Source organism: Callithrix jacchus, chromosome X (genome assembly GCF_049354715.1).
Source record: "Callithrix jacchus isolate 240 chromosome X, calJac240_pri, whole genome shotgun sequence".
Lineage (NCBI taxonomy): Eukaryota > Metazoa > Chordata > Mammalia > Primates > Cebidae > Callithrix > Callithrix jacchus.
In genome coordinates this window covers 5,850,072-5,871,131 of record NC_133524.1, presented here as the reverse complement: position 1 = coordinate 5,871,131, position 21,060 = coordinate 5,850,072, and the positions used below count along the sequence as shown (strand labels likewise).

Below are 21,060 nucleotides of genomic sequence, written 5' to 3'. Positions count from 1 at the left end.
GCAGCCCACTATTTTTTCTTGAGACACCTTAGATGTGTTTCTGTGTCCGTGCATGTAAATACCCCTTAGCACTTTCTGCAAGCAAACAGCATCTCATAGCCAAGACAATACATTCAAGTCTCTGGTTTGTGAAAATTGAGCTTGCTGCTATTGTTTGTTTTTAAAATTACAGTCCATGTGAATTGTGGAACCTTGGGTGGCTATTTTTATGCTTCAGAATAAAGATTTTCATAGAAGCATTCAAAGAATTAGGACTCCTGTGTCAGAATTTTCCAATTTTCATTTTCTTGGGTTTTACCCATCCTTTTACATTGGAGAGCATCATGATTATGTTGATGGTGTGGAAATTCAGAGGATGCTAAAAGGCCCTAGCACCTAAGCGGGCAGGTCCTGGGGATCTGTAGTTCTCATCTCAGGCACTAGGATGCAGACCCAGGGAAGGACAAGATGTACAAGCTCTTTGAAAAACAAAACCAGAAGGATGTGACAACCAACTGAATGAGAGTCAGCAGCAAATCGGGAGAAATGTTCAAGGAGACTCAAAGTTGACCAGTTGACCAGGCACAGTGGTTCATGCCGGTATTCCCAGCACTTTTAGGAGACTGAGGCAGGCAGATCACTTGAGCTCAGGAGTTTGAGACCAGCCTCCAACATGGTGAAACCCTGTCTCTACTAAAAATACAAAAATTAGCTGGATATGGTGGCGTGTGCCTATAATTCCAGCTACTCTGGAGGCTGAGGAAGAGAATTGCTTGAACCCAGGAAGTGGAGGTTGCAGTGAGCCAAAATCACACTGCTATACTCCAGCTTGGGTGACAGAGCAAGAGTCTGTCTCAAAAACAAAAAAAGACTCAAAGTTGACTCAAAGAGATTTGTTTCCCGGCTGGTCATTCCCAAATTTTCATTTCCATGAAACTCATATATCAATTATCTTCAAATTTTGATGTTTTATTGTTTCATAAACAAGCTATATTATTTTATATTTTGTTCCTAAAATATGATCAACTTCAGTTGTTCTATTTTATATAATTTAAACTAAAGCACTTAAAAAATACCTATGCAGCTTCATTCTAGATCAATGTCTGGGGATCCTATCTACTTTATGAAAATGATGCAAGGAATCTCAATAGGAGTTCAGGGGCACCAGAGTTTGGAAACCTGTGATGTAAAAAATCATGTGTCTGTTATAATTGTCTTAGATTTTCTCTCCTGACATTGGAAATAGACTTTGGTTCTGTGCAATACTGATGTGATAACATGATACAGTTGGAAAATTGTCTGCTAGTACTCATTCCATTTTTAAGTAAAAACTAAAAATCAAAGGCACTGAATTTCAACCAGTCCTGCCTATCAGGCTACAGTATTTAAATGCAGCACGTCAGCTTCTCTCCCTTCCAGCCCATCCTGTGCAATGTGTGCTCCTGTGTTAAATCCTACATGATTTCAATCAGAAAATTGAAGCTTCACCTTGTAATAAGTTGACTCATCAATGATTGCCTATAACCATCTAAGATTAGTTTTGCCTCTATTTGACTGATTTTTGTTTTTTATGCTTCTGCTTTAATTTTCACCAAACAGCTTTCTTTTTGACCTCATTTGTGTGAGCTAACACAAATTATGTTTGTTCTCACTGAAGAATATTTACTTAAACATTTTCTGTTTGGTATCACTTCTTTAGTTTAAAGGTACACACATGTGTGTCTGTGTGCATACACATTCATACACACACATGCATATATATGGTTATATATGCATATTATATGTATGCACCAGCTACAGTTGAACGACACACACTGAAATGGTAAAAGATTTTTCAGTTCTCTATTCACTTAATTATTTATTATTTGTCTCTAAAAAATGCCTACTGTGTTTATGTAAGGAATGACCTCTTAAAAGAAAGTGAATTGTGGCTTTAACATCATGTAACAATGTCTTTTGTTAATTGAAAGACAAACAGTATCTGACCCCATTGGGTTTCTTACCACTGCCATGCAGTGCATGGAGAAACAAAAGACCTGCAGTTATTTTCCTAAACCCTATGATATAATTCAAAAGGAGAGGAAACATCTATGTTATTATCTATAATAAAAATTGGAAACTTTTCTATTGTAACAACAATATCAAGCCTGAATAGAAATACTCATGTTTATATGATATTCACTTCCATCAACATGCAGAAGGAAAAACTGTGATTACTGTTTTTAGGCCCCTTTTACATGAAACCTGTTTTAAAATAACTGCACTAACTGAATGCATTATTCTGTTATCATGCTGCTCATAAAGACATATCTCAGACTGGGTAATTTATAAAGAAAAGAGGTTTAATAGACTCACAGTTCCCCATGGCTGGGGAGGCCCTCACAATCATGGCAGAAGACAAAGGAGGAACAAAGTCACATCTTACATGGTGGCAGGCAAAAGAATGTGTGCAGGGGAACTGCCCTTTATAAAACCATCAGATTTCATGAGACTTACTCATTATCATGAGAACAGCATGGAAAAAACCCATCACTCATCTTTGGTATCATGTAGGGCTCTTTCCAAGTTGATGAGCTACCATGATTTTGCTTTCTACAATTAGGAGGCAAAACCCAGTGGTTTAGGTCTGCAGGATTCCTAAAAATATAATTTTTTATTTGTTACAATAAATACCAGGGTTTCTGGTGTCAAAAAACTTGCCAAAAATCACACCATTAGAATTTTTTTAAGATCACTCTTTATTTTCCCTTAAGAAGATAGCTTTGCCAGGAAAATTTTCTCCCTCCTTCCTTCCTTCCTTCCTTCCTTCCTTCCTTCCTTCCTTCCTTCCTTCCTTCCTTCCTTCCTTCCTCCCACTTTTCCCTCCCTCTCCATGCTCCATCACATCACATCACATAGCTATAGTGTGCTGTCTGTTCTCTCCTCCAGTCTTATTTACAGGAAAACCTGGCCAGGTGCTGATGAATAAAGAAGAAGACAGATTGATAGTGAGATAATTGTCACAGATCAGGTGCCTTGGGAAAACAGTTCTTTTTTTTTTCTTCAAATGCTAACTTTCTGGACTCAGAATTCTGCATCAGTAAGCCCACATGGTTTTTAAGTATGATTTATAGGAAACACAATTTGGCTCTCAGAACACTGTAACCGTGCAACAGATTCATCTTTACCACTACACAGATAGAGCTGATTAGTCAAGACAGAAGAATTGCAATAGATAAAGCATTTAATTCGTGCAGATGTGGCTAAATTGGAGACTGGAGTTATATTATTACTCAAATCAGCCTTCCCCAAAATTTGGAGGCTTGGGTTTTTCAAGAATAGTTTGGCAGACAGGGGCTAGGGAATGAGTGCTGCTGATTGGTTGGGGATGCAATGATAGGGGTGTGGAAAACAGTTCTAGTGCACTGAGTCTGCCTCTTTATGGGGACACAGAGGATTCACTGGTTCCAGTGGGACCAATCAGTTGTCAGAAATGCAGAACCCTGAAAAGACATTTCAAAAGGCCAATCTGCAAAATGCTTATTACCTGGGTAATGAAATAACCTCTACATCAAGCCCCCATGACATGCAATTTACCTACATAATAAACCTACAGGTGTCCCCCTGAACCTAAAATAGAGGTTTTAAAGGCAAATTTTAGCTTCTAGTGATTGGGAAAGTTGCAGATTTTGTGACCTCTAGAATAATGGCTGGTAATCAGGGCCAGCTCCTGATATTTTGGGAACAGTTGGGGAGATGTGAATATTCATTAGCTTTTGCCTGAGGTTCAATAATTACAGTTTTTCCTATGTAACTAATATTTTTGCTGTGTAGGAAAATAGAGGTGCATACTGTTTATGAGTGAGATCTGGTGACATCTGTAACTTACTTTGATTCTTAAGCATTAAAAGGAGTTAAAATGTTAATGACTAATTCAGTGAGAAAAACTGATGTACATTGCTTTTGTATACATGCACATATTTACACACATGTGCACTAACACCCTCCCCCACTGACTCACACTTTCTTCCCTGAAAAATTTCTTGTAGGAGTATGTTGCATTTTTCAAAAAAAAAAAAAAAAAAAGAAAGAAAATGTGCATAGTAATGATACCTTGAATCTAATAAAATTTACAACATCTTCTGGGATTGCTTCAGGTTATTAATATTTTCAATTCATTTTGCCTTCTATATTAGCCACATATATACCCTGAAATGACATGGTATCATAATGTCAACCTAGACAGTAACTATTATTTATATAATTATTTTTGCCACAAAAGTTTTTCTTCAGTTTTTCCTTTAATTTGTGGGGGTGAGGGTTGAGGAAAGAGAGAATGAAGAAGGCAAGCTACAAGGTATCTTTTCAAATAGCAGAGATGTGTATGCATTTTTTATATATGACCGCCAAAAATGTCCTATGCTCTTTCGTAGGGTTTTTAAGTACCGGTGACCAAGCAGCAAAAGGCAACTATGGGCTCCTGGATCAGATTCAAGCACTGCGCTGGATTGAGGAGAATGTGGGAGCCTTCGGTGGGGACCCCAAGCGCGTGACCATCTTTGGCTCGGGGGCTGGGGCCTCCTGTGTCAGCCTGTTGACCCTATCCCACTACTCAGAAGGTAATATGGGTGCCCCCAGGGTGGGCAGGCAAGTGCCTCGAACCAAGAAATGAATGGTCATAGTTCATATCTGAGATGCATGTCCAGGTTGCAAAAAGTCACTCTGAAAATTGCAACAGAAAATGCTCAAAACATCAGATGAATCTGTCTTCGTGTCTTTTAACTCAGCTGTTTTTCCATTTACTCTCTCACCCTGGCTAGAGTGCAGTGGCACAATCATAGCTCGTTGTGGCTTCCAACTCCTGGGCTTAAGGCTTCTCCCATCTCAGCCTCCCAAATACCTAGGACTACTGGCTAATTTTAAAAAAATTTTATTGAGAAGTGGCCTTCCTGTTTTCCCGGCCTGGTCTAAACTCCTGGACTCAAGTGATCCTCCTGCCTTGGCCTCCCAAAGTATTGGGATGATAGATGTGAGCCACCATGCTTGGTCTACAATATTTTTCTCCTAATTTAAATGTGTGATGGTTAGGTGTTGGTTACAATGATTGGAACAAAATAAGTACTTTGAAAATCCTGACACTTGTTTCTTTTGCCATTCTGACTGTATTTGACTATTTGAAATTTTATTAACTTCTAGCTACAACTTAGTAAGAGTGATATGGAAGAGAGACAGTATGTCCATGAGGGATGCAGATGTACAGATTTTGTAATCATCAGGGCTTTTAGCGACATGTTTTTTTAGAAGTCATTCTCTAATTCTTATTAATTCTTTAAGTCTTCTGGAAATATTAAAGCATGTCTGGTACATTCATGTAGAAGTAGATTGTGGGTAGCAATAGATTCTACCCAGAGAAATAGTGTCTCTCTCCCTGACTGTCTCCCTCCCTCTCTCACTCTTCCCCTCACTCTTCTCTCTCCCTCTCTTTTCCTGTTTGTGTCTGTCTCCATATATCTTCCTCCCTCTCTCCCACTCCCTATCTCTTTTCCTCTGTCTCTCACCCTCTCTCTCTCCACTCCTGCCACTGTCTCTCCCCTCTCCCCCTCTCTCTCCCTCTCACTGTCCACCCTCCTCTTTCTCCCTTTCTCCCCTTCTCTCTTTCTCTCTCCTGTCTTTTCTTCTGTCTCCCCACTCTCATCCTCACTATCTCCTTTCCTGTCTCCCTTTCCCCCCTACTCGCTCTGTCTCTCTTTGTTATTTTCTCTCTCTCTCTCTCCCTCCCTCCCTCCTTCCTTTTCTTCCTCTCCTGCAAATATGACTTTCAGCAAAGGACCTCCTAGCTGGTCATGTCAGCATGAGGCACCTGGCAGTTTCCACAGTTTGCTTTCCTCTCTCTCTCTGTCTCTGTCTCTGTCTCTGTCTCTGTCTCTCTCTCTCTCTCTCTCTCTCCTGCAATATGACTTTTAGGAAGGACCTCCGTGCTGGGTTAGTCAGCACGGAGGTCCTCTGCTTTTCCCCATGGAATCTCCAAACTCTCCCTGGGGCCCTGCTAATAACCTGTAGAAAACTTCTGTCTGCCAAGCAGAGAAGGGGGAAACCGCAAAAACACATGTTTATCATGTTACCTCAACCAGACATGCACTTGGACATGGTAGTCAGCATAGGCAATCATACCCAACCAGATGTGCGCTTGGGCATCTAAGCAGTAGATGGTTATGCTGCCTAAGTAGTGGTCAGCATAGGCAGCCATGCCCCTGAGCCCCACCAGAGTGCCTGATGCTTTCCCTGGAGGCTCATTCAGTGGGATTCCCTGCTGTCCCTTGGTGCTCACTGTCTTCATTAGCAAGACAGGATGGATGAGGATTTCCTAAAATCCTCCAAACTCTGAATTCTTTGAGTTTTTAGTTCATAATGTTTTGCCCATGAGACCAAATGGCCTTTGACCTCTTACTAGTGCTGATAAGAGGAAAGGCTCATATTTGTATTAACTTTATTTTAAAAACAGGAAAAGTGAATAAGCTGATGAACCATTTGGTATAGAAATTTCTAAGTCATTTTTGAAAATACCTAGATTTTCACTTTTCTCAGTTGATATAGTCACAGTCGTAGATTTAGAAAGCAGAACCAACTTTAGGCGTAATCAAACACATTTAAGCCACACTAATCAGAGGAAAGTGTTAATTATTTAAGTCAACAGGTTGGAAATTATTATCAGCTGCAACAACACCTTTGCATCGGTCATTTCTGCAAGGCAGTGCTTCTAAACAACCTATCATCCCAGCAATTTGGGAGGCCAAGGTGGGTGGATTGCTTGAGTCCAGGAATTCAAGACCAGCCTGGGCAATATGGCAAAACCCCATCTCTGCAAAAGAGAGACACACCTGTAGTCCCAGCTACTTGGGAGGCTGAGGTGGAAGGACCGTTTGAGCCTTGAAGCTAGAGGCTGCAGCAAGCCGAGATCGCGCCACTGCACTCCAGCTTGGGTGGCAGAGTGATACCCTGTCTGAAATAAAAATAAAAATACCCAGACTTTGCCTTAGAAATTTCTTGCCTGATTATCTAGTCTAATGAAGACAAAGTACACGTGGAAAGAGATAGTTTTATGAAAATATTCACCCCAATATTATTATCATAGCAAAGAATGAAATGAAAAGCTACAAGATCAAAAGGAGAGGAAAGCTATAATGAACTGTATGTATTTACTCAAAAGAATAATAATTTAAGGATTTACCTAAGATATACGAACAGCAGGAAAAACGCAGTGTAGACAGCTATAGAAATATCAGGCTATGCAAAACAGATCTTTGAATGGGGGAGAAACAGCTAAGAATTATGTGAATTCCCAGCATAGTCATTACACTAAGGTGAGTTGTGCTTTAAAGTATGAATTACGGGTGATTTTTTTTCATTATCCAAGTATTTTAATCTTATCAGGAGTTATATTACTTCCCTAACATACAAATAAATGTTTTATGTATGTTACTTGTATATACACTACTACCTAAATTATTCCCAGGAGTGATGAGAAGGGTGGGAAAGGAACTTCTCACAATATTTTTTTCCCAATTCTGAGTGTTTTAAATAATGAAAGTATGCAATAGATTACATATTGACTTTGAATTTTTTTGGACATTTTAAAATAATCTTCAGAGCCAAGCACTCAAGTAAATACTTGCACATTTTTGGCAAACGTTCCCAAGATGGCTTTGATGACATAGTGGTCAAAGCCATATTGCTTTCAACTGGCAGACCTGTGTGTCATCTTTGGGCAATCCTCCAATCTTTAAAATCACATCTTCCTGATGACAGTCATGTTTTCCTCATATTTGATTGCTTCTGTGACCTTAAAAATTGACAGGGCATGAACTTCTGGACTCATAGCTGAATGCCTTATTCTTTAGTACCCGTCTCAGGCAGGGATTCACGGAAACGGCAGGAAGCAATCGTAAATAGAATGCTGTGATTTTTACAGCCCGCCATCTCTTGTCCTGTCATGGTTAAAAATACAGATTTTATACTTCTGGATATTCGTGTAGTAGACTGAGCTGATGGAGAATTTTAAGCTACACAGAATTTTACTCCTAAAATTGCCCATGCTTTTTTGAGTTTCTCACCAAGTGGAGCATTTTTTATATGTGGTGAAATAAAATATACACATCTCCGAGTTTCCAATGGATGTAGTTTTGGAGGAAGTGACTTAAAGAAATTACTTCTTACTTAGGTACCCAGTTGAGGATTTCTTTAGGTATAGCTAACTCAATGTATTTATTTCAATGGCCGAATCTTATATTCATAAGACTTAAGGTAGAAATAGAAATGGACTCCTGAATTAGCACTCCAAAGTTGATTCAAGTGGATTTATCATTTTCCCATAATGAAGACATACCTGGTTTTGCTTGTGAGACAAGAGGGCCTTTGACCAATTACTAGTTTAAAGCATTTTTTTCTTGGAAATGAGGAATGCAGTTTCTGTTTTAGTTCTTATATATGGCATCTGGAGGCAAGGAAGCAAAAACGACACTAAATTGTGGATGGAAAATGAAGTCACATGTATTTTACCAGTGCAGGAAAAGTGACAATGTGGTTTCATTTTCTTAAACTCGTGTGTGAGTGTGTGTATGTGTGTGTGTAGAATAACCTTCTGTAAAATGAATGTTCAAGGGGAGGAGGGAAGGGGGAATCGAAACGAAAATGGGTAAAAGGGCCCCTGACAGAGCTGAATGCTACTACATCCAGAAATTCACATGCCTGAGAGACAATCACAGCCTTCATTGCTGAGTAAAAGCTGCGTTTCTGTCCTGCGGGTTTTCATTTGCATGTCCACAATTTTGCACCTGCAGGTCTCTTCCAGAAGGCCATCATTCAGAGTGGCACTGCCCTGTCCAGCTGGGCAGTGAACTACCAGCCGGCCAAGTACACTCGGATATTGGCAGACAAGGTCGGCTGCAACATGCTGGACACCACGGACATGGTAGAATGCCTTCGGAACAAGAACTACAAGGAGCTCATCCAGCAGACCATCACCCCAGCCACCTACCACATAGCCTTTGGGCCCGTGATTGACGGCGACGTGATCCCAGACGACCCCCAGATCCTGATGGAGCAAGGCGAGTTCCTCAACTACGACATCATGCTGGGTGTCAACCAAGGAGAAGGCTTGAAGTTCGTGGACGGCATCGTGGACAATGAGGACGGTGTGACGCCCAATGACTTTGACTTCTCCGTGTCCAACTTCGTGGACAACCTTTACGGCTACCCTGAAGGGAAAGACACTTTGCGGGAGACTATCAAGTTCATGTACACAGACTGGGCCGATAAGGAAAACCCGGAGACGCGGCGGAAGACTCTGGTGGCTCTCTTTACTGACCACCAGTGGGTGGCCCCCGCTGTGGCCACCGCCGACCTGCACGCGCAGTATGGCTCCCCGACCTATTTCTATGCCTTCTATCATCACTGCCAAAGCGAAATGAAGCCCAGCTGGGCAGACTCGGCCCATGGCGACGAGGTCCCCTATGTCTTCGGCGTCCCCATGATCGGCCCAACCGAGCTCTTCAGTTGTAACTTCTCTAAGAACGACGTCATGCTCAGCGCCGTGGTCATGACCTACTGGACGAACTTCGCCAAAACTGGGTACGTGCCTCTTTCGGTCAGGGTCGCGCTGTCATCGTCACTCGTTTGGGTCCTCAGTACAGGTGTCGGTTCTACCGGCATGTGCAGGAGCACACACGCATACACACACACTCGCAGGCACACATGTACACACACAGACACACACACACACAGCAATAACAGGCAGCCCCTCCCCCAGCATCTGTGGGAACTCATTGTTTTCTTTACTCCTCAAGTGTTCTAGGAGCAAAACACTTTACTGTCAAACCAGATTTTTACTAGAGTTCTGATGGCACATGGGAAATTCCAGAGTTTTTACCTATAAAGTGCAGGACTCACACGTACATGACGGTTCTGATCATAGCTGATCAAACGGTTTGGTTTGGTGCTTGCTGTTGTTTTAGAGACACAGGCTCACTCTGTTGCCCACACTGGAGTGCAGTGATGCAACAGTAGCTCGCTGCAGCCTGGAGCTCCTAGGCTCAAGCCATCCTCCTGCCTCAGCCCCCTGAGGAGCTGGGACTACAGGTGACTGCCACCATGCCTAGCTATTTTTTTTAAAAATTTTTATTTTTTGTAGAAACAGGTTCTCACTCTGTTGCCTAGGCTAGAGTGCAGTGGCACAATCATAGCTCACTGAAGGCTCCAACTCATGGGTTCATGTGATCCTCTGGTCTCAGCCTCTCAAGTAGCTGGGACTACAGGGATGCACCAAAATGCCCTCACATCAATTTTTGTAGAGACAGGGTTTGCTGTGTTGCCCAGGCTGCTCTCAAACTCCTGGGATCAAGGGATCCTCCCACCTCAACCTTCTGAATAGCAGGAACTACAGGTGCACACCGCCATACACAGAAAACTTCGCTTTGTCAGAGACAGGATTTTCTATGTCACCCGATCTGGTCTCAATCTCTTGGGCTCAAGCAATCTTCCCACCTCAGCCTCCCAAAGTGCTGAGACTAAAAGTGTGAGCCATCGCACCAACTATGATTCCAGAGTTTTAAGTCTAATTTCAACCACATCTCTTTTGTTAAATTGTAAGGATATCACAGCACACGTACCACCTGGGGAACTGTGTTCATCGCCTGGACATAAGAATGAAAACAAATATATGTATAGAGAAATATAAATATGTATTCCCATATATATTTAATATATATAAATATAGATATTCTCATATGTATTATATATATATTTGTATTTGTATATATATAAAATAAGAAAAATATTTTATATATACAAATATAAACAAATATACTATATATACAAATACAATATATATATTATATATACAAATACAAATATATATAATATACAAATACAAATATATATATGTATTTTCTCTGCTATATAAATAACTAAATATAGAGAGAGAGCAAATGAAAATATATTTGTATCATATTGCTATATGGAATGCATATATAAACACACAGGCAAACATACATGTGTATCTCACAGGAAAGCTCATTTATTGGCCTAAATATCCTAGAAAATATAAAATATACAAAAGGCACACATACAACAGAGTCTGCCAATATTCTGCTAAAAGGATTCTCTGCAAACCATGGGAGAAAAGAACCCAAAACATCCTAAATAACTCCAGTCATTGTGGCATCTTTTCATTTTGTCTTGTCTGAGACTGTGGAAATGGATGGGGTATCATTCTGTTCTGCCCTTGTGTGCCTCCATCATCCACCCTGCACCTCTTTACAGAGAATGAGAGTGAGGTATGCATATCACGCGGGGAGGGTCAATCTCCCCATGTGGAATGAGGCTCTGAGACTGCAGTGACCCTGTAATCCTGAGAAGATCTGGGGATACCAGTGGTTTCAAGGCCTAGGTGTTCAGCAGCTGGCATACTGTACAAGGATTCCAAAGTGGTTTGGGTGGGGAGTGGCTTAAGAATGTTTTGGGCTCCTGGCAAAAGTACAGCCTGTTTTTGGAGTAGAAAATGTATCATCTGGGTACCAACTTTCAATAATCAGACTTTGTAGATTTGGTCTGAGAAAGGCTACCAGGAGGAGAAGGGAGAAGGGACCATTTGGTGGAGATGCTTGTCTATTACGCAAAGGTTTTTTTCCTTTATGAAGAAATGATTGAAATCAAATTAATACTTTTTTTTTTAAATAGACCTTGTTTATTAGTTTGCTTGGGCTGCTGTTAAGAACGAACTATCACAATGGTATCAAAAACTGTATGTCTGTGCTGGGCACAGTGGCTCATGCCTGTAAGTTCAGCACTTTGGGAGACTGAGGTGGGACGATCAACTGAGGAGGCCAAGAGTTTAAGACCAGCCTGGGCAACACAGTAAGAGCTTATCTCTACAAAACAATGAGAAAAACATTTATCTGGGCATGGTAGCATATTCTGAGAGTCTCAGCTACTCAGAAGGCTGAGGCAGGCGAATCATTTCAGCACAAGAGGTCGACGCTGCTGTGGGCCGTGTTTGCACCACTGCACTCTAACTTGGCTGACAGAGCAAAATCTGTGTCTTTATAAAAAAAAAAAAACAAAAAAGCACAAAAATCTGTGCGTCTTATAACAACAGAAATGTATCGTTTCACAGTTCATAAGACCAGAAGTCGCAAATGAAGGTGTTCACAGGGCCAATTTTCCTCCAAAAGCTGCAGGGGGTCATTTCCTTGCTGCTTCTTAGCTGCTGGGGTTGGGTGCAGTCTTTGGCATTCCTGGCTTGCAGGTGCACCCGCCACTCTGTCATTCTTGTCTTGCGGCCTCCCTGTGTCTCTGTCTCCACATGGACGTCTTCCATAAGAGCGTCTGCCAAGGTGCGTTAGGAGCTCACTCTACTCCAGTATGACCTCACCTTAACATAAATAATTATATCTGTAATAATCCTATTTCCAAATAAGCTCACATACTGAGGTGCTGGGATGAGGACTTCAGCGTACCTTAATTTACGCGGAGGCAGTATTCAATCTCTAGTACCCCGTGAAGGCAGGGCCAGGCCCTCTTTTGTGGCAGCACTAAGATAGGCGGTGTCTGCCCTTGCAGAGAATTTCATCCTCTTGAAGCCTAAAGACCTCCATGAGAGTTTTCCAAAAGGGCCATGCTCATTCAATCTTCACTGCATTGGCATACAAATGTATTACTGACTTTGTATGTAAACACTCTCTTTACTTACTTTTGTTAAAACCATATGCTTTTTCTTTTTCTCCTTACATAATTTGAAAATAAACTACACGATTATCTTAAGTGGAAAGCTAGAATCATTCCTCATATATTTTATAGAGCCATCAAAACAATAGTGAAATCGAAATAATGCTGTTAAATTCTCATTAGCTCTTTCTTCCTGACTCTCAAAGGCTATGAGACTGAGGCTGGCTCTCTCATTATTAAAAAAAGGAAAAAAGACAGAAAAAGACAACGGAAGTTAATTAGTTCCGTGAGGTGATGGTTATCATGGCTGGCCGCAGCTGGATGCTTTTGCCAAGACATCATGAAGGTCTGAGAGAGCCGTGAGAACACTACAGTGATCCCTCTGTTATTGAGTGCTTTCTAACACCATAAATCTGTTTCTTAAAATCACTTAGCTCAGAGCCTGTTATTTACACGCTGGGTTTAGGGAATACATCCATGTTGCCATTCATGGTCTGTGTTGAGGGTGCTTCTAGCTTTCATGAAGGCCCTGACATCACTGGAGCAGATGAGGAAGGAATAACCACTAGAACTTGGAGAGACGCTCTGATGCTACTGAAATCTAAAACTGCAGGTAGAGACAGTTCATTGAGGTACCCAGAGCTCCAACGTTGGTCCGTCTGAAGCCTCTATTTTTGTTTCTTCCACCCATGGGAAATGTCCCTAAAATAACACTGAGTATATTAATGCAGTGAGTTCTTTTAATTCATTGGAAAGGTATCAGAATGACTCAAATGATTCTTCAAGGAAATTACTCAGAACTTACATCCCATGTGAAATGCAAGGTGTGGATTCAAATACAAATAGTTGAAGTGATCACACCTCTGTGGCAGCCCCATAAAAGAAGGAAGTGGGGAATTTCACTGTCAGGCACAGTCTGGAGAGCTAGGTGTTTGTCAGTGGATGAAAAGGGCTTCGGTTGCAGTTGCTAGTTATTTGTTTATTGCAAATTGGGTGGTGGCCCGATCAGTCCAGGGCAGCGGAGGACTCCCTGGTCACCAGGTGCAAAGAACAAACTAACCTGTTGCCCATAAGGAGAAAGCATGGAATGTGCCTTATCTGTTGTCACAGTGTGAGCTGCCAAGTTTAATGCCGTTCTGCAGAGCACACACTCAGACAGTGACTCACAGAACAGGAGGGCTTATTTCTGCGTACCGTCACTGTTCCCTTCCAGCACTGGAGGTGACAGGAGGAAACAAGAATAGCTCCCAGCATGTCTGTCACTACACAGTGCTGTGGAGAGAGGATCGCATTGTGCCAGGACGTGCTTTACCACTCTCAGTGAGTGTCGTGTCAAATGTTCTAAACCTGCAGACACAGCACACTCTCCTGATGGCACACATGTTTGTCAGTATGAAGTGGATGGTGCCTGGATGCCTCTATACAGACATCTCAAAGCAGATGGTTTTGACCTTTAGTCTAGGTTTGAAGGCACATATACTTGGTATACATAAACCTTTGGATTTGGGATGAGAACAGAAAAATGATGTTGGGACGTGCATGTTGGAAAAAAGAAAGAAAGGGAGAAGGGTGGAATGAAGGAAAGAGAATTGTGACAAAGGGAGGGAGGGAGAGAAGGAAGGAAGGAAGGTGGGAAGCGGGAGGGAGGGAGGGAATCAAGAAAGGAATGGAAGAAAGGAGGAAGGAAGGAAAGAAATCAGGAAGGGATAAGGAAAGGAAAAAAGGAAGGAAGGAAGAGAGGGAGGGAGGTAAGGAAGGAAGAAAGGAAGGAAGGGAGGAAGGAAGAAAAGGAAGGAAGCAGAGAGGGAGGGAAGGAAGGAAGGGAGGAAGGAAGGGTAGAAAGGAAAGGAAAGAAAAAGAGAAAAGAGGAAAGAGAGGAAGGGAGGAGGGAGAAAGAAGCAGAAGAAAGGAAAGAGTAGTGAGGGAAGGAAGGAAAAAATGGAGGGAGAGGAAGAAGAAATGGAGGGAGAGAGGAAGAAAGAGGGAGGAAAAAGAAAATGGGATGGAGGAGGAGAGGAAGAAGGGAAGGAGAGAGGGAAAGAAGGGAAACAGGGGAAGGGAGGAGAGGAGGAAAGAAAGAAGGAAGGAGGGTCGGACAATTGGATCGTTGCTTACTTACAAACCATGTCACCTGTATGTTTTCATGGTAGCATTAGGTGAGAGAGCTCTCCCATATTAGAAAGGCCGAGTCAGTGAGTACACATAGTAGAAACGAGGAGAAGTCCCTGCAGAGGCTCTACACCATGAAAACCTCCATCAAGACAGGATGTTAAAATCAGTGAATGCCAGGGCCTCGAGTAATCCTTGCTATTTCTTTTGTATTATTATTTTGAATAGGGAATTAGGTGCCCAGGCCTGTGACTGAGAGGGATTCTCCTCCATAGCAAGGAGGTGCTTCAATGATTAATCCAGGTCAGGGTACTAAAATCATGCTGGAAGAGAACCGTGCAAGCCCAAACATGGAGAGGCATTGGAGAAATAAGGTAGATTGAGACCGTTTTTGGAAATGAGAAGCATCGTCAAGGAAAAGTGAACACTACACTAACTCTAAGGTTTGAAAAGGGTTCTAGAGAATTAAAGTCCTTTTCCTTTAAAATTATTTTGGGAATTGGAGAAAGGGGGTTTGTCCAAGCTGATCAATAAAATTCGAGTGCTCATTGATCCAGGATTCTTTCATTTTGAGGTCTGTCTAGAAAGAGATGGACAAAAAGGAGTGGGGGAATCTTGGTTTCTTTATAAGGTATGACAAAGGGCAGTGCTTTGAAGTAACCAAACAATGCATTATAATATAAAATAGAAGACCTTAAGTGGTATTGGTAGTCAGAAATGAGAAGATAGTTTTGTAATGGCAAATCAAATCGACACATATCTTGACTGTTTTATGTTCCATCAAGTTTGGGGTTTGTACAGCAGATTGATTTCTATCCTGTTTGCATCAGATGCCATCACTGCTTTTGAATGTGCTGTATCCTATAATTAACTTATATTCAACCATTGTTAAATCTTTGGGAATAAAAGAAGTCCCAACGAGGTATTTAGTGGGGATGGGTTACAGAAAGTTGCAGCATAATTCTGGCTGTAAAGGCAACCTTTATTAGCAAAAAAGGATTTTAAGCTGAATGAATGAACATCCTAACCTGGTGCCTAAGAGGAATCACTGAATGCATAATGAACTAGAATAGTAACAGATCGTTAACCGCTAACAATGTTTTGGGTATAAGGGAAACCTGTACTACTTATAGGAACAGCGGAGAGGATTCACAGATATTTTTACACAGATCATAGTACTGTATCCATCTCTAGCTAAAGAAATGAACAAGACCTTAGGCACTTGAGTCTCCGCTGCCAAAATTACATTTCAAATAAAATAGGATGGGTGGAAATGGATGTGTTAAGTGCTGGAAGATAAGGAGGAAGACATGCATTGAGTATTTTGCTAGAGAGAACAACTTGTGCTTCTATCCTCAGTTATTGCAATCTTTAATTTTACTCAGGAGTTTAAACACTTCTTATGCTGAATAAAGTCTAAAAAACAAAACGTTGATATCCCACATCCAGATCTCACTGTCTTGAGGGTTTGGTAAGGGAGAATGACTTGGCTGTCATAATCTCCACAAGTTTAACTGGGTTTAAGAATTCTGGGTGTACATCTCCCAGATCTTTAATAGACAGATTGTTGTCAGGTGGCAGCTCACTTATCTGGATTTCCCACATCCTCTGCTTTACTCTTCGAGAACAAAATAAATGTGTTTTCTTTACCTCTCAAATATACCCTGAATTCCTTGAAAAATAGCCTAGTAGCCAACGTGAACATAATACTCCTTTTCCGAGATGCTCACTGCCTAATAGATGAGGCTGCCACACATCTAATAGAACCAATTCAGTAAAATTGGATCCATGGGAAAAAAAGGAAGAATCTTCACTTCCATTCATTTCTTTAGAATATTAGAAATCAATAAAAAATAGGAAATTTTTTCCTAAAATATTTATTCATTTATTTTTATTTCAACACACATTAAATAAGTGAAAATTTAAAAATTATTTCAGAAGGCTTAAAGAACCAACAGAAATATGAGATGCTACATTGAATCCAACATTTTTTCAAAACCATATAAGAATACATACACAATAGATAAAAAGAAGCCTTTTCAAATGTACTGTTTTTGAGTAAATAAGAAATCTCATGGTATTAGAACCTATCAGAGTATATATATTTGTTCTCACCATCTTAGTAAGGTGAAAGCACAGCAGTTAGTGTACATTCAACTCAAAGGTAGAGGTCAACTTTCTTTTTCTTCTCTATTACACTATACATCTTATAGCTATATCTATAGATAGATATATACATACACATATATTGCATATAGTGTACAGTTAGTATACAGTGTAAACTGTGATATGTAGCATATGTGTATATACTATGTAATACACAATATACTCATATACTATGTATGTAATATAGAATTACAGTATATACTCTGATATACAGTATATCACTCCCTAGTTCTCCCTTCCTTGCAATATTGTAGGTGTTCTAATTTTTATATTGGAAGAAAGGGGATAATATTTTCTCAATTCTTACCATATGCCAGACATTTTTTCATTTTCTCTGAACCTTCATTACTTCCCTCCAAGCCTGATATTCTCATTCACTATGTAGAGGAGTAAATTAAGGCCAATACTGGCTGGACAACTTGCTCTAGATTTCACAGCTGTTAACTATCCACAGCTGCAGAAAGTTGAATACAGGGAAATGATTTCTTTTACCACCACCGCAGAATCAAACTGAGAGGAGAAAATCTTCCTTTAACCCATGTGACACCTCTGGGTCAAGGATATTGTTTGAATCCCACACAATGTCTGGCAATGCCTAGATACATGCTCTTCCTTGCTCCTGCAGCCTTCTGCCATGCAGGCCAATATGCAATGGTTGGAGGCAGCTTCACAAAAGTCCCGCCAAGGAGGAGTTACCTGGAAGATAGACCTTAGCTTAGACCTGGAGCCATTGATCAGGGTGTTGCAACTCCCTGCTTGCCTGAGTCTGTACATCACATCTGAATGCTCAGTGCTAACCACTAGATAACAGTTTACCATGCATAATCTCAAATCTTTTTTATAACAAATAAACAAACAAAAAGGATGAAATGAGAATTTGGTCATTTGTTGTCATTGTGTTATTTTGAAAGAGTTGGTTCCAAAGATGTTTACTAAATGCTTTATGTTTTATGAATTGTCTCCAAATGTTTATGATTCTCCTCCTACCTGTACCCACTTGTGCAAATAATAATAAGCTAATTCTTTGGCTCATAGTTTCCAAGCACAAGTTAGTATCTGTAATAGTATCTGAAACAAGCCCTCAGCTTGTTTCTGGGTGTGTTATTTATCTTAAACATGTTAACCTCAGCGTAACTATATGCACCATTTTACCAAACTTCTTACACTAACATAGTGTGCTTTCATCTTTTCTGGACTCAGTCTTCAAAAGGTATCCACATGCATATGTATTTTACTTTCAAATAGCTAACAAATGGTGCATATGTCTATTTACAAACGTTTTGTAATTATAAAGCCTATTTTGGTTTTGACTGTTAATATCAATTTTTATTCCTAAAACTGCAACATCTATTCATTTACTTCAAAAGCAATTCTTCTTTTTTTATTTTTTTATTGCATTTTAGGTTTTGGGGTACATGTGAAGAACATGTAAGATTGTTACATAGGATAACACATGGCAGCAATTCTTGAGCAAGAAAGAGAATGCTCATTTCTCGAACAAAAGTTTCTTAATCAGAATTTCTCCACCTCAATACCGTTATTTGGGTCCAGATAACTTCTTTGCTGTGGGGATCTCTCCTGTGTACCAGAGGGTGTTGAGGAGCATCCCTGACCTCCAGCTTTCATAGGAACTTTCGTCTGTCTACGATAACCAAAATGTCTCCAGACATTGCCAAATACCCCTTTAGAGCAAATCACTCTGGATGAGTTTTACAGTTCAAAATGAGTGAAACTTGAAATACTGAAATTTTTCCTAGAGACACTTCATTTTCCTTTTTCTCTTTTTTTTTTTGAAGATCATTTGTTGCCTTGAAAAATAGTAAACATGTTATTATAAAAGTGCCATAATACTGCTTTCAGGATTTATATTTAAAAGAAAAATAAGAGCAATTTTAAAAGGAAAAGACAATATGGTAGACATGTGTCGGATGAAAGCAGAATGCACTTGCTGCTGCTTGTGTGTTTTGTGCTCATTGATAAATATATGTGAAGAGCAGATTGTACCTTCCAGATTTATTGGTTTAAGATAATTTAATGTCAAATATGGAAGAGTATGACCTTTCTTGTTTTCTTCCCTCTATCCCCAGTGATCCAAATCAACCAGTTCCACAGGATACCAAGTTCATTCACACGAAACCCAACCGCTTTGAGGAAGTGGCCTGGTCCAAATATAATCCCAAAGACCAGCTCTATCTGCATATTGGGTTGAAACCCAGAGTGAGAGATCATTACCGGGCAACGAAAGTGGCTTTCTGGTTGGAACTCGTTCCTCATTTGCACAACTTGAACGAGATATTCCAGTATGTTTCAACAACCACAAAGGTCCCTCCTCCAGACATGACCTCATTTCCCTATGGTACCCGGCGATCTCCCGCCAAGATATGGCCGACCACCAAACGCCCAGCTATCACTCCTGCCAACAATCCCAAGCACTCTAAGGACCCTCACAAAACGGGGCCCGAGGACACAACTGTCCTCATTGAAACCAAACGGGATTATTCCACCGAATTAAGCGTCACCATTGCCGTCGGGGCGTCGCTCCTCTTCCTCAACATTTTGGCCTTCGCAGCGCTGTACTACAAAAAGGACAAGAGGCGCCATGAGACTCACAGGCGCCCCAGTCCCCAGAGAAACACCACAAATGATATCGCTCACATCCAGAATGAAGAGATGATGTCTCTGCAGATGAAGCAGCTGGAGCATGATCACGAGTGTGAGTCGCTGCAGGCGCACGACACACTGAGGCTCACCTGCCCACCAGACTACACCCTCACGCTGCGCCGGTCGCCAGATGACATCCCGCTGATGACGCCAAACACCATCACCATGATTCCAAACACACTGACCGGGATGCAGCCTTTGCACACCTTCAACACCTTCAGCGGAGGGCAGAACAGTACCAACTTACCCCACGGACATTCCACCACTAGAGTATAGCTTTGCGGCATTCCCCTCCTTTCCCTCTGCCCCTCCAGCCCAGCAACACACAGCAGATAAAGAAACAGAGAAAGAAAGTCTCCAAATCACGAATATTGTTTTCCCGCTGACTTAAGACAAAAATGCAAAAAAGTAGTCATCCCGTCGTCCCGGTGCACCCTTCTCATTGGCGTTTTCCAGTATTACGAGATCAACTTCTGACCCTATGAAATGTGAAAAGTGTACGTTTCTGTTACAATACTGCTTTAAGATCTTGGCCACTCCACCCGATGTTTCGATGTTTCGTGTGACTAGGACATCACGATTTCAAGGACCTGGGTGTTTCCAACTTCACGGAAGCAGCTTACACTTCCGGAACTCAGCCAGGGACACTTAATATTTTTTAATTACAATGGAAATTTAAACATTTCTTTCTGGGCCACACAATGGATGGCTCTCCTTAAGGGAAGAAAGAGTCTATGGGTTTTTGCCCAGCACGCGAAGCTGTAATCCAGAGAGAAGGAAACGTAGAAATTTATTGTCAAAATAAAAGAATTGACTATGCAGCGAAATCTGTACGGTTCTGTGCAAAGAGGTGTTTTGCCAGCCTGAACTATATTTAAGAAACTTTGTAAAAAATAAAAATGTATATAGCTGTGAGTTTAAACAAAAAACACACGCAGACAAACAAGACAAAAAGCTTTTATTGGTGTTTTCAGTTTGAAAGAGCTTTTAGCAAGGTTGTGCTTTTCATTGTGCTCTGTATGTATATAAATATATATATATATATATACACATTAGTCCTATCACCTCTGTTTCCTCCCCAACAAAAGAGGCTTTTCTTCTTAATTACTTGTGGTAAACAAAGACATGGGATTTTCTTATATGAGATTTTCATTTGTAGGAGGATGTGATGTCATACAGAAGACCCAGAGGTCTGTGTGGCCTATTTCCCCCGTCAGGTTGCACAGGTGCATGCAAGAGCATCCTTAGGAGACCACTGTTTTGAAAAACTTTGATTTGTATATGTTAGCCTTCATGAAATTGCAACACAGAGATCGGTCCCCGAAGTGGAGTGTATTTACAGCCTCTTGAATTAGAGACATGCACACACAAAGAAATGAGTAGGGGAAAAAAATACAAATCCCGTTCTGTAGCTCTGGCCCTTTGAATATGTTTAGGAAGAGTTGC

The 21,060-nt window shown here is 40.9% G+C and overlaps 1 protein-coding gene across 9 annotated transcripts in view; it reads left to right on the top strand.

Moving 5' to 3' along the window:
• The window catches only part of NLGN4X (neuroligin 4 X-linked), a 331,646-nt gene extending 311,078 nt beyond the window's left edge, over window positions 1–20,568 (top strand). For all 9 annotated transcript variants that reach the window (XM_035289175.3, XM_035289169.3, XM_035289176.3 and 6 more), the window contains 3 exons: window positions 4,392–4,577; window positions 8,796–9,585; window positions 19,041–20,568. In XM_035289175.3, the coding sequence (XP_035145066.1) occupies window positions 4,392–4,577; window positions 8,796–9,585; window positions 19,041–19,890 (1,826 nt within the window). In that variant the 3' untranslated portion in view covers window positions 19,891–20,568. The remainder of the gene's footprint in view (window positions 1–4,391; window positions 4,578–8,795; window positions 9,586–19,040) is intronic.
• The last annotated feature ends 492 nt before the right edge of the window (window positions 20,569–21,060 follow it).